Source organism: Apis cerana, linkage group LG11 (genome assembly GCF_029169275.1).
Source record: "Apis cerana isolate GH-2021 linkage group LG11, AcerK_1.0, whole genome shotgun sequence".
NCBI lineage: Eukaryota > Metazoa > Arthropoda > Insecta > Hymenoptera > Apidae > Apis > Apis cerana.
In genome coordinates, this window is record NC_083862.1 from 7,835,099 (window position 1) to 7,846,178 (window position 11,080).

At 25.7% G+C, this 11,080-nt stretch overlaps 1 protein-coding gene across 9 annotated transcripts in view; it reads left to right on the forward strand.

Moving 5' to 3' along the window:
* The window catches only part of LOC107994538 (chitin synthase chs-2), a 43,732-nt gene extending 33,078 nt beyond the window's left edge, over positions 1-10,654 (forward strand). For 4 of the 9 annotated variants that reach the window (XM_062082612.1, XM_017051506.3, XM_062082607.1 and 1 more), the window contains exons 14-21: positions 86-391; positions 1,352-1,599; positions 2,474-2,783; positions 3,443-3,622; positions 7,497-7,664; positions 8,050-8,281; positions 8,643-8,978; positions 9,730-10,654. In XM_062082612.1, the coding sequence (XP_061938596.1) occupies positions 86-391; positions 1,352-1,599; positions 2,474-2,783; positions 3,443-3,622; positions 7,497-7,664; positions 8,050-8,281; positions 8,643-8,959 (1,761 nt within the window). In that variant the 3' untranslated portion in view covers positions 8,960-8,978; positions 9,730-10,654. Of the gene's footprint in view, positions 1-85; positions 392-1,351; positions 1,600-2,473; positions 2,784-3,442; positions 3,623-4,108; positions 4,283-7,496; positions 7,665-8,049; positions 8,282-8,642; positions 9,146-9,729 lie in introns of those variants that run through there. The other 5 variants (XM_062082610.1, XM_062082611.1, XM_062082615.1 and 2 more) reach the window with 4 other exon arrangements.
* Positions 10,655-11,080: the final 426 nt, after the last annotated feature.

An 11,080-nucleotide genomic window follows, 5' to 3' on the forward strand; every position in this document is an offset into this window, starting at 1 on the left:
TTTTATATATCCTCAAGATATTACAATTTTCTTCCAAACTAAAAATTCTAATTTAAGCACACTGACATTAAAATTAACACATTAGGTTTTTGTGGCAGCGATAATCAGCACCTTATACGGAATGGTAATGATCGCTGTGATCGTTGGGACTGCGATTAACATCGTTCAAGATGGCATATTCTCACCAACCGCGATGTTTCTAATGTTACTAATAAGTCAGATAATTATAACCGCGATATTGCACACCGAGGAGATGTTCTGTGTAATATACAGCCTGATATATTTCATTACCGTCCCATCAATGTATGTGCTGCTTATTATTTATTCAATCTGTAATCTGAACGATATCACATGGGGAACAAGGGAAATAAAGACTAAGAAAACAGCTGCGGTAATTATTTACATTCTTAACTAACTAATTTTCCCTAGTTTCTCTATCGATCACCATTACTAAAAATGAAAGGGGGAAAAAAGGAATTATATAGTTATTTTTTAATAATGAAAAAAATGTATATTTTGATGTATATTTTAATTGCAAAAGATAATTTTTAAAATCAATTTTTGAAATGCTACAGGAATTTTCAAATTTTATTAATTTTTTTGTTCTTTTTATATAGCTTTTATGTAGTTAAATTTATTTTTTGATATTTTAATCTCTTTATTATTTTACTCATTATATTATATGAAAATAATTGACAACACTTGTGATTTGAAATGATGATTTTTTTTAATCTATTTTGAATTTAGTCTAAATTTCTTTATCCGCATTTATTTTTATATATTATTTACTGAAAACAGATATTACATTAAATTGTTCAACAGAAATTGAATTTTTAAACGGTATCTCGAAAAATTTGTTGATCAAATTCAGATTTGAATGGTTTAGATATTATTAAAAGTCATGAAATTTTTACCTTCTTTTTATATATTTTGAAACGAAAATATACAAATTATATCGAGAAAATCGTTTCAAAGTACAAAATATTTTATTTTTTTGAATGTAATGATAATGATTTTAATTAATCAATCAATAATATACATAATTAATAATCTTTTTACGCATTTCTATTTGTTTTCAATATTTTCATTATAAATTATTATAATTATATAATTTCTATTTTTATTATAAAAAAAAATAATCACTTATTAAAATATAAAATTATTAAAATATAAAATTATAGCTTAATTTTGAAATCAATATAATTTATAAATATAGTTACAATTCTTTCTTAATAGAGTTGCTTCCTAACACTAACAAACAATTTTTTTTTCAAAAATAATTATTATTTATTATTTAATACATGATTAATGTTAAATAAAAAATTTATGATACATATTTCTCACTGAATAGGAACTTGAACAAGAGAAAAAGGAAGCTGAGGAAGCGAAGCGAAAAGCAAAGCAGAAATCTTTGTTAGGATTTCTTCAAAATGGCGTAGGATCGAACGACGACGAGGAAGGATCGATAGAAATTTCCTTAGCAGGGTTATTCAAATGCATGTTTTGTACTCATGGACAAACGTCCAACGAAAAACAGCAACTCGTCGCCATTGCTCAATCAATGGAAAATGTTAATAAACGTCTGGAAATTATTGAAAGGTATTCTCATTTAATATTATTCTTCAAGTTTTAGAATTTATTGAATAATTTAACAAAATAATTTAACAATTATTTTAACAAAAGATTCAAATCTTTAAAGCCATAGCCAGTTAGGCATTTAAAGACTGGTTGGTTACAAATTGCTACAACTTTTACTAGTTATGAGAAAAATAAAATGATCAATCAGTTATGAGAAAAATAAATGATCAACCGATTGCACTTTACGTGAAATAAATGTCATACGCCTGCTGTTATCATTGAAACTGGCCAAAATTGGAATGAAAGATTGTATTTCATATTCATATATAATATAATAATGAATTTCATATATATATATATATATATATATATGTAATTATAATTAAATTTACATTCTTTTGTTGCAATGTTTTTAAATCTTTTTAAGAAGTAGTTGCAAAAAAAGAAATAGATTGCATTATTTTTACTATAATTATTTTTACGATTTACGATTTCATGATTATTTATATGAAATATTTTATAATAAAAATTTTCAGTACTTATTTATTTATAATAACAATTCAAAAGATTTATCATATTAAATACTTTAAATTTACTACAATATATTTTTAATATATCTTTGACATTTTACTAATATTCTCACCAAATATCATTATTTATAAATCTCACTTTTATAAAATAAAGTATTATATATTTATTTTATTAAAATTCATTTTTACATTATAGATAGCGAATTATTTAGTTATCAGAAAAAGAAATTATGTTCCAAAAAATTAGAGAAACATTATTCTGTTTTTATATTTGTCAAAGTTCATATTTTTTTTGAAAAAAAATTTATTCGTCAATTCCAATAAATTTTTATGCAAAACAAATATTTCTTAATTTTATTTGTTAGAGCTGTGGATCCTCATGGAGTGACGAATCGACGCCGAGCATCCTCTGTTGGTTCTCGAGGCGATCATTTGGGTGCCATTGGCGAAGATCCAGCGGAGGGTCAAGACGGTCATAGTGAACCGGAAACTGTGACTAGTCAAAACACAGAAGGCAATCGCGAAGGTAGCAATTTCCTTAGCAGACCTTACTGGCTGAGCGACGAAGGGCTTAAAAAAGGTGAAATCGATGTTCTGTCGATGCAAGAGGAACAATTTTGGAAGGATCTTCTGGAAAAGTATCTGTATCCCATAGACGAGGACAAGGCGGAGAAGGTAAGAAGTTTCATTTCAATTATTTTAGTAACTTTTAAATTTATCGTTTTTTTAATTTGAAAAAAATATTTTCTGTTTTTCTTTCTGGTTTAATTAAATGTAGATTTTTTAACAGTTTTGAGAAGTTTGAAATAATAGGAAAAAAAAGTGTACAAGTTAGTAAATTATTATTATACATTTTCAAATTTATACTATTTGTTATTTTTATTATTAATTTTTAATAATATATATTAATTGAATATATTTTTAAAAGAAGATATTAGCATTGAAATTGATAAAATTATTAATTTCATTTTATCAGATTGCTTTATCAGATCGCTCTTAAAAATTTATTTCTAAGTAATAAATAATTTCATAGAATTATTAAATTAAGTAATGAAAATAATTATTTTAATATTCTTTTCAATTTTCTAATCAAATATTTTTTTACAGTATTTTTGTATAATAATTTTTAAAAATTTTCAAACTTCCCTAAAGTAAAATACAGTAGTATACTATATAATATATTTAAAAGAAAAAGAAGACAATAAAGTAGTAATAGAATTACAAAATTTTTTCCCCCCAATTCGATTAAATATGAAATAAGGGAAGTTTTTAATACTTGTAATACAAAAATGAAAATAACCAAATCCATGCTGCTTGTTCCTTACATACATCAGGCACGAATCGCCAAAGATCTAAAGGACCTACGTGACCAGAGCGTTTTCGCGTTTTTTATGATGAACGCCCTCTTCGTTCTGATCGTCTTTCTGCTCCAACTAAACAAAGATTTGTTACACGTGAAGTGGCCTTTCGGTATCAAGACGAACATCAGCTTTAATGCCGATAACTTTCACGAGGTAAACACCGCTCCGTCCACGTCGAGTTATCCTGCTTCTTCGATGTCTACTTCTCTTAAAAAAGAAAAAAAAAAGAATTTTTTTGGCTTTTTACAGCAAAACATTTAAAATGCTGGAAAAACTCGCTCGTACATTTAAATATTAAAATACCAAAAAAGTATCGATTAATATGAAAGCATAAAAGAAATTTGATTAAAAATAAAACACTTCATTAAAAATTATCATATAAAGGACGTAAGCATTTAAACTGTTTTGCAGCCAAAAATCATAGCGTTGTTTACTTTATTTTCTACATCGCTTGTATCCAAAAGCTTTTTAGATGATAAAGTAATAATCTCGAGGATAGAAATGATATCACTGAGGATTCTTCTCCTCGAAAGGAGCCGATGGATCAACGATCGACCGGACGGAGCGATTTTCTTCATTTCATTGCTAATCGATATTTTGTTTCTCTTTTTTCTCTTTTTCCTGATCAACGATCAACAGGCACGTATTGCCGGCGACCTAATCGAGCTACGGAACAAGAGCGTGTATGCGTTTTTTATGTTCAATACGTTGTTTGTTCTGATTGTATTCTTACTGCAATTGAACAAAGATCAGTTGCACGTTGTCTGGCCGCTCGGCGTTAAGGAGAATATCACCATGAAAGAAGACGGGGAGGTACCTGGTAGTGTTCCAAAAAAAAAAGAAAAAAACAGAGATGCTGTCTCACTGATGCCTCGGGAGACTAACACCCTCCGTGTGCTCCGTTGCTCGTGAATTTATTACACTCTTTTTTCTATTTTTTTTTCCTATTATTTTTTTTTTTTTTATCATTCGTTCTTATTAGAAATGAGATACTCGAAACTTGGAAATTAAAAGGAGTATAGGTTCTCGAATCTTGGAATTTTTGCTTCAATTTCTTTTTCGTTGTAACTCGAAACTCTCGAGATAAAGTTTTGTATAAATATATATTTTAACGATATAAATTTATTTTTAGTTGAGTACTTTTAGTAGATTTTTTTTTTTAATAGATTTTTTTTTTTTAGTAAATATAAATTTTAGATCTCGGATTCGTTTTAAAATCAAAATTGGTTAAAATTATAATTCTTGCAAATAAAAATAAAAAGCGTAAAATTAAAAAGATTACAATTTTTTATATTCATAGATAAATATTCCTTCTTATTTTGAATTTCGAGGATTTTGAGATTCATAAGTTTCGAGTTTCGTAATTATAAAAATTAAGTTTTAAACCCCGTCTCTAGTTTAGGTTTTCTTTTATTATGTTATTATTCGTCGTTAAGACATTTAAAAAAAGAATATTCGTCGAATTCGAGCGTGGATCTTTCATCTTTTCCAGAATTTTAATATATTTTATTATTTTATGATATTATTTCAGAGATTCTTTTTCTTAAATGTAATTTATATAAATGTGTGTCATATCGATAGATTTAACAATAGAAGATATAGACAATTTAGAGCTTCCATTTAGATTTAGTAACAAAGTAAGCTTGTTAGTTTTAAATGTTTTACATTTATTTATTCAGATTTTTAGATTTTGAGATTTTAGATATAGATTTATTCACAGAGTTGCTTCTTCTGATATTTAATATTTAGCAATTTCTGTTATTTAAATATTTATTAATAAAATTACAATTTGATCATCAGATTTTTCATTAAACTAAAATTATTCATGCTTTGAAAAATATATCGTCGATAAATACATCATCAGTAGATACAAAGAAAATCATATAATCAAAATCTAGATATACCTAAAATCTAAGGAAGTCAGAATCAAAATAAATCTTAAAATATTAAATAAAAGAACTAATTCTGTATTAATTTATTCATAGAGAATTATTAATTAATAAATTCATAATTCAAATGATGTAACAAAAATTATATTTTAGGAATAATATGAAAATAGTATTTGTCACGTGTTATACAATTCGATTCATTCAATTTAAATTGAATTAGAATCATAAATGTTTCTCTTTTCTTTATAATAATTATTTCTCTTAAATAAAATAAAGAAATTGCTAAAAATTGAAAAAGATTTTAGTAATACACAGAGAAAAGATTATAGTTTTACAGTGAGCATCGGAGTGCGCTGGATAATGGTGCCCGGTAATAATGTTGCACTTGCTGGGACATGTCTATGTTTTGTCAATAACGTGGATTATGAGCACGTGGAGTGTTATCATTAACATGTTTGCACAGGTACCCTCGGAACGAATGAAAAACCTGGGGCGGAACCAAGCAACTGACTAAGTTAACTAAGTCACAAATAACATCGACGCCTTGTTAATTACAATTCCCATCATCCTTCCTCGTTTTGTGTTTACTTCTCTTTCGAAAATTATGGTCATTGTGTCTTGTTTTTGTGTGTGGTCTTTAATCTTTTCAGCATTTAATTTTCTTTTTAATTTTTTTTTCTTTGAGACAAATTCTTTTTTTTGTTAATTATTAATAACGATTATGTTAATAAGAATAAAATTAAGCAAGAAAAGATTAAATACAACCGCTGACATTATGAATTATATTCTAACTAACATTGATATTTATTGATTAATATCATCAATCAAAATCTGGAGAACAAATATAAAAATCTTACGCTTATATATAATATGAATTAAATTAATAAAAAATTTAGAATAGAAACAATATTATTTTTATTAGTCAAGAAAAAGTTTTAAATCAAGATTAATTATTTTAAAATTAAGATATTAAATTTTTATATAGTTCATTTTCAATAATAAAATGTTCTATAGTAATTAATAATATTTTCAAATTATATTTAAATTAATCTTAAATTATATAATTTAATATATTTAAAAATTCTTTTTCAACGTTCTCTGGATTTTCCAACACTATTTTAGTTCTCTCGTGATCGAATATTCGAATGAGACGTTCATTTCCTGGTTTTCAATAAACAAATAGCATGTGCACAGTTTATGGATCACGAAAGAGCCAAAAGAACTATTCTCGAATATCTTATCCTGTTTTTCCACTCATTTGCCTGAATACGAACGAGGGAGGAATTACACAGGTTTTCGTTTTCACATTTATCTCTTGTGTATCTAATTCCGATAACGCACTGCTAGGTATGACAGCAGAGGAGCACCACTAACGAGTTACTATCAATGTAACTAAACGGTGGCTTATACATGTTATAATATATGTGTTTGGAAAACTATTTTACATTTGATTCTGTTTGTACTAACGAATAATTAATTTCTTTGATTTTATTTGATTTTTGTATTCAATTTATTATTATATTCAAAATATTAAATTCCTCTCTTTGAAAGAGAACGAAGTTTATTAAAATTGAAGTATGAAAATTCAGATTGTTTAAAAATATTGTTTAAAATTTTTTAAATTCTAATTGAATTTAACAAGAAATGCATTAATCGTTATGTACATTCAGAAAATTAATTGTTGTTACTTCATTATTTTTATTAGACAAAATTGAAGAATTCAAAGAAAAAATTAAATACAGATAAAAATTTAATTATGAATGTTATTACATTTATACAAGTTTGAAAAAGATATATAAAAGAATTTTCTAAACAAACTTTTTTATTTTATTTTTGTAAAAAATAAAAACTTGTACTATTTTTTTGTTTTCTCTCAATTATTTATATTTTATTGTGTAAATATTACATTTTACATTTTACATTTATAATTCATAACATTTATATTATTTTTGTATTTTTTACAATATTTATTATTATTTTTGTATTTTTTACAATATTTTGCTTCATAGTGAGGTAACAATGAAACATAGCAATGAAAACTGTGAATTCTTTTATGTTTTCTATCTCTGTTTTCAATTGTATTCTGTCACTTTTCTTTATTTATCAACGTATATTTTTAACGACGAATATCTCTATAGGTATACGTAACGAAAGAGTACCTTCAACTCGAGCCAATCGGTTTGGTCTTTGTATTCTTCTTCGCCTTGATATTGGTTATTCAATTTACTGCGATGCTGTTCCATCGATTCGGCACGTTCGCCCATATTTTAGCCAGCACCAGCTTGGATTGGTATTGTTGCAAGAAGGTAACTATTATTTTCAATTTTTTTGTTTATTATCGTTCACTATTTTAACAATTATAAAATGTTCGTCTATCTAGACATCCTTAAAATTTCAAAAAATGACTCTTCAAAAAAATAAAAGTTAAAAATAAAAGAATTGTATCTTTAATTTCGTTTTTCATTATCGTTATAATTTTTAGTCATTGAATTTAAATTCTTGTATTTTATCTGTTACTTAAATTTATAAAGTACTATTTCTTGAAAAAGATAGAAAAGATAACATTTCAAATATTTTCACAGTTTTTGTATAATTATGATTCGTTTAAAATTTAATTTTACCTTCTTGATGTAAAACATCTAAAACAACGATTACGTTTTCTATTTTTCTATGATTATTCTCGTTAATCAGACCAAGGATCAGTCCGAAGAAGCGTTGTTGTCTAAACACGCGGTAGAAATAGTCAGAGATTTGCAAAGATTAGATGGAATGGAGGGTGATTATGAAGAAGATAGTGGTACCGGGCCAGGCAGGAGAAAGACGATAACAAATATTGAAAAGAGTCGAAAGAAAACACAGGCAATCAATACGCTTGACGTCGCTTTCAGACAACGATTCTTCAGCATGTCTGAAGAAGGCAATGGTGCGTTTATCTATACATCTATATATATATATATATCTTTTTATTTTTAAAAAAAGTTTTATTATTTAATTTCTATAAAGTAATTTTATTATAAATCGCTGAAAAATAAAATTCTAAAATTTTACGTTATTCTTTAATGTTTATAAAATATCATGATAATTTTGATTTCATTACATAATAAAATTTCAAAATCAATAATTTAAATCAATTTTTAATCCTATGCTAATAGAATATAACAGGTGGTTAGAATAATAATATATTACTCACAATTAATACAAAGAGTATGCTATATTAATCAAACGGTAGCAACATCTTGATTTCACGGCTAGGGGATATTCGTTAATGAAATTCTCTGATTTAGGTTTGCCGAGAAACATGTCGACCAGACGCTCTACAAAGGCTTTCAAGGCATTCGAGGGTCGTAGGAATAGTATAATGGCGATGAAAAGGAAGTCGCAGATGCAAACTTTAGGAGCAAATAACATTTACGGAGTGGCGGGCAATCCTTTGGGAATTCAAGGACGCCCATCGAGAAGTAGCCAGATTTCTGTTAAGGATGTATTCGAAGGACACAGTGGTCATACTAATCCGGGCTACGAACCAGACGAAAATGCTGGAAACAATCTCAGACTTCACAGTTTAAGTCAGAATCCGTGGAGAGAACAGAATAATATCTGATTCAAAATTTTTTTAAAACGTACGTAATTTTTGTAAAAAAATATTGATAATATTTAATACAATAGGTATTCTCATATCATAAGTTATTCATGATATTAATATTAATTTATGAGACATGTTTAAAAACTCGATTCTAGATGTTGAAATATAAAAATTGATGATTAAATGAAATGAGATGAAAACAAAGTAACAGTGATCTCTATCTATATCACACTATCGTCTTGCTCTAATTCTGTCCCGTTTCATCTAATGCAAATTGCTTATTAAATAAGCTTAATGAATAAGTTTCAATTAATATAATTTTTGTATTTGTTTTGCCCAGTATGTTTTACGAATATATTAAAATTCTTTTTACATTCTTTTTAATTTATCCATTCAATGAAATATAATTTGAAATGTTTCTGGATTATTTCAAATATTCATATTTTAAAATGAATCATGAATCAATCAATTAATTCTAGATATATATTATATATAAATCATTGAGATTCTTATCTTGATTTATGAGCTATTAATGTATTAAAATAATTTAATATTTTGTTATGTTTTTTAAATTATTTTTTCGTTTTAACAATCAAAAAGATTTTTAATATCTTAAAAATCTTTTACTTTATTTTACATATAAAATTGAAATAAGATATCACATGTTAATTATTATTTTATATTGTTTTTAACTGTGTTATATTAAAAATCAAAGATTAAATATTAAGAAATTCTTTAAAATAATGTTTGTAACCAAAAATTATCTTGACCCTTTTGATCCTTTGCAGATGAACAATGACTATGGCTATTTCAAATATTTCACTGCCATCAGAAACGATAATCAATAAAGATGGGAGGAATGGCACTTATTTTTTTATCAGAGCAATAGGATTCCATTTAAATATCGCCGCTCATTTAAACACTTTTTCTAGTAATTATCTATTAATTATTTGATTATATACGACGTAAAGTGGAATAGAAGAATAAAAGACTGCCTTCGAGTAGATTAATTTATAACGAAGTGAAACAGGGCCGTCTTTAAACTCTTTATTTATTTATTAAAAGAAAAAAGAAGATGGACAAAGTTTCTTTTTTTTCTGAATGATGAAATATAAAAAAGATCACGGGAATAAAAAGAATAAAAATTGAAAAGTTTAAATATTTTAATTTTTAGGAAATTTTAAACGAGTTAGGGACTTTTTTTAATGACTCAAAAGTCACTAAACTTGAATAAATTAAAGACAGTCCTAAAGAAATATTTTCATCATTGTCTTTCTTTTTTATTTCTTTTCATTTCTTTTCTCCTTTTTCGTTTTTCTTTTTTTTTTTTCTTTATTCGTAATTAGATATTTAAGATAAATGAACTGACCGGTGAGTATTTCTTAATGCATTTACTCTCATACGTACATTAGCAAACGATTTTAGAGAATAATAATTCTCTAGATTATTAATCGAATGCAATAATCCTGTTAAACTCGTCGTATCAAACGAACGAGTATGCGTTCTCATTCATGTGTGTACGTCACAGTGATCACAGCGACGACGCTTACATTTCTTTCATTTTTCTAAACGTGATATTGCCGTTTGTATTAAAACTTATTATATTTGATAGATATACAATTTTTTGTACATAATAAAACGTTAAGAGCGTACGTTAAGCTTGTAAAGAAAATTATAATTATTGTAAACGAAATAAAATTTGAATGATCACTATCCAATTTTGAATTCATTCCATTCAAATTTATATATTCAAATTTTATAATTTTGTTTCGATGTAAATATTAATGATATGTAATGAGGTAATGATGATCATACAATAAGATTAATCATCGAATGGATGCTTAATCTTTAAGCAATTTAAAAATTCCAAAACGATACATGTACCAAATATAAACATGAATTCAAGCGATATGGATTTCAAAGATATGTTGGAAGTGATAACAATGATCGAATTAAATATATCTCTTGAATTGAACATTATAACATGTTTCAATTATACCTGTTTTATATTAAGATCTAAATATTCTTTTAGTTAACATATTTGTTAATGATTATAAAATAATTAAAATTACAAAATAAGAATTTTTATTTAGTTCTTTCAATTAATGTAAAATTATCGAAATTAAAAAATTAAATAAT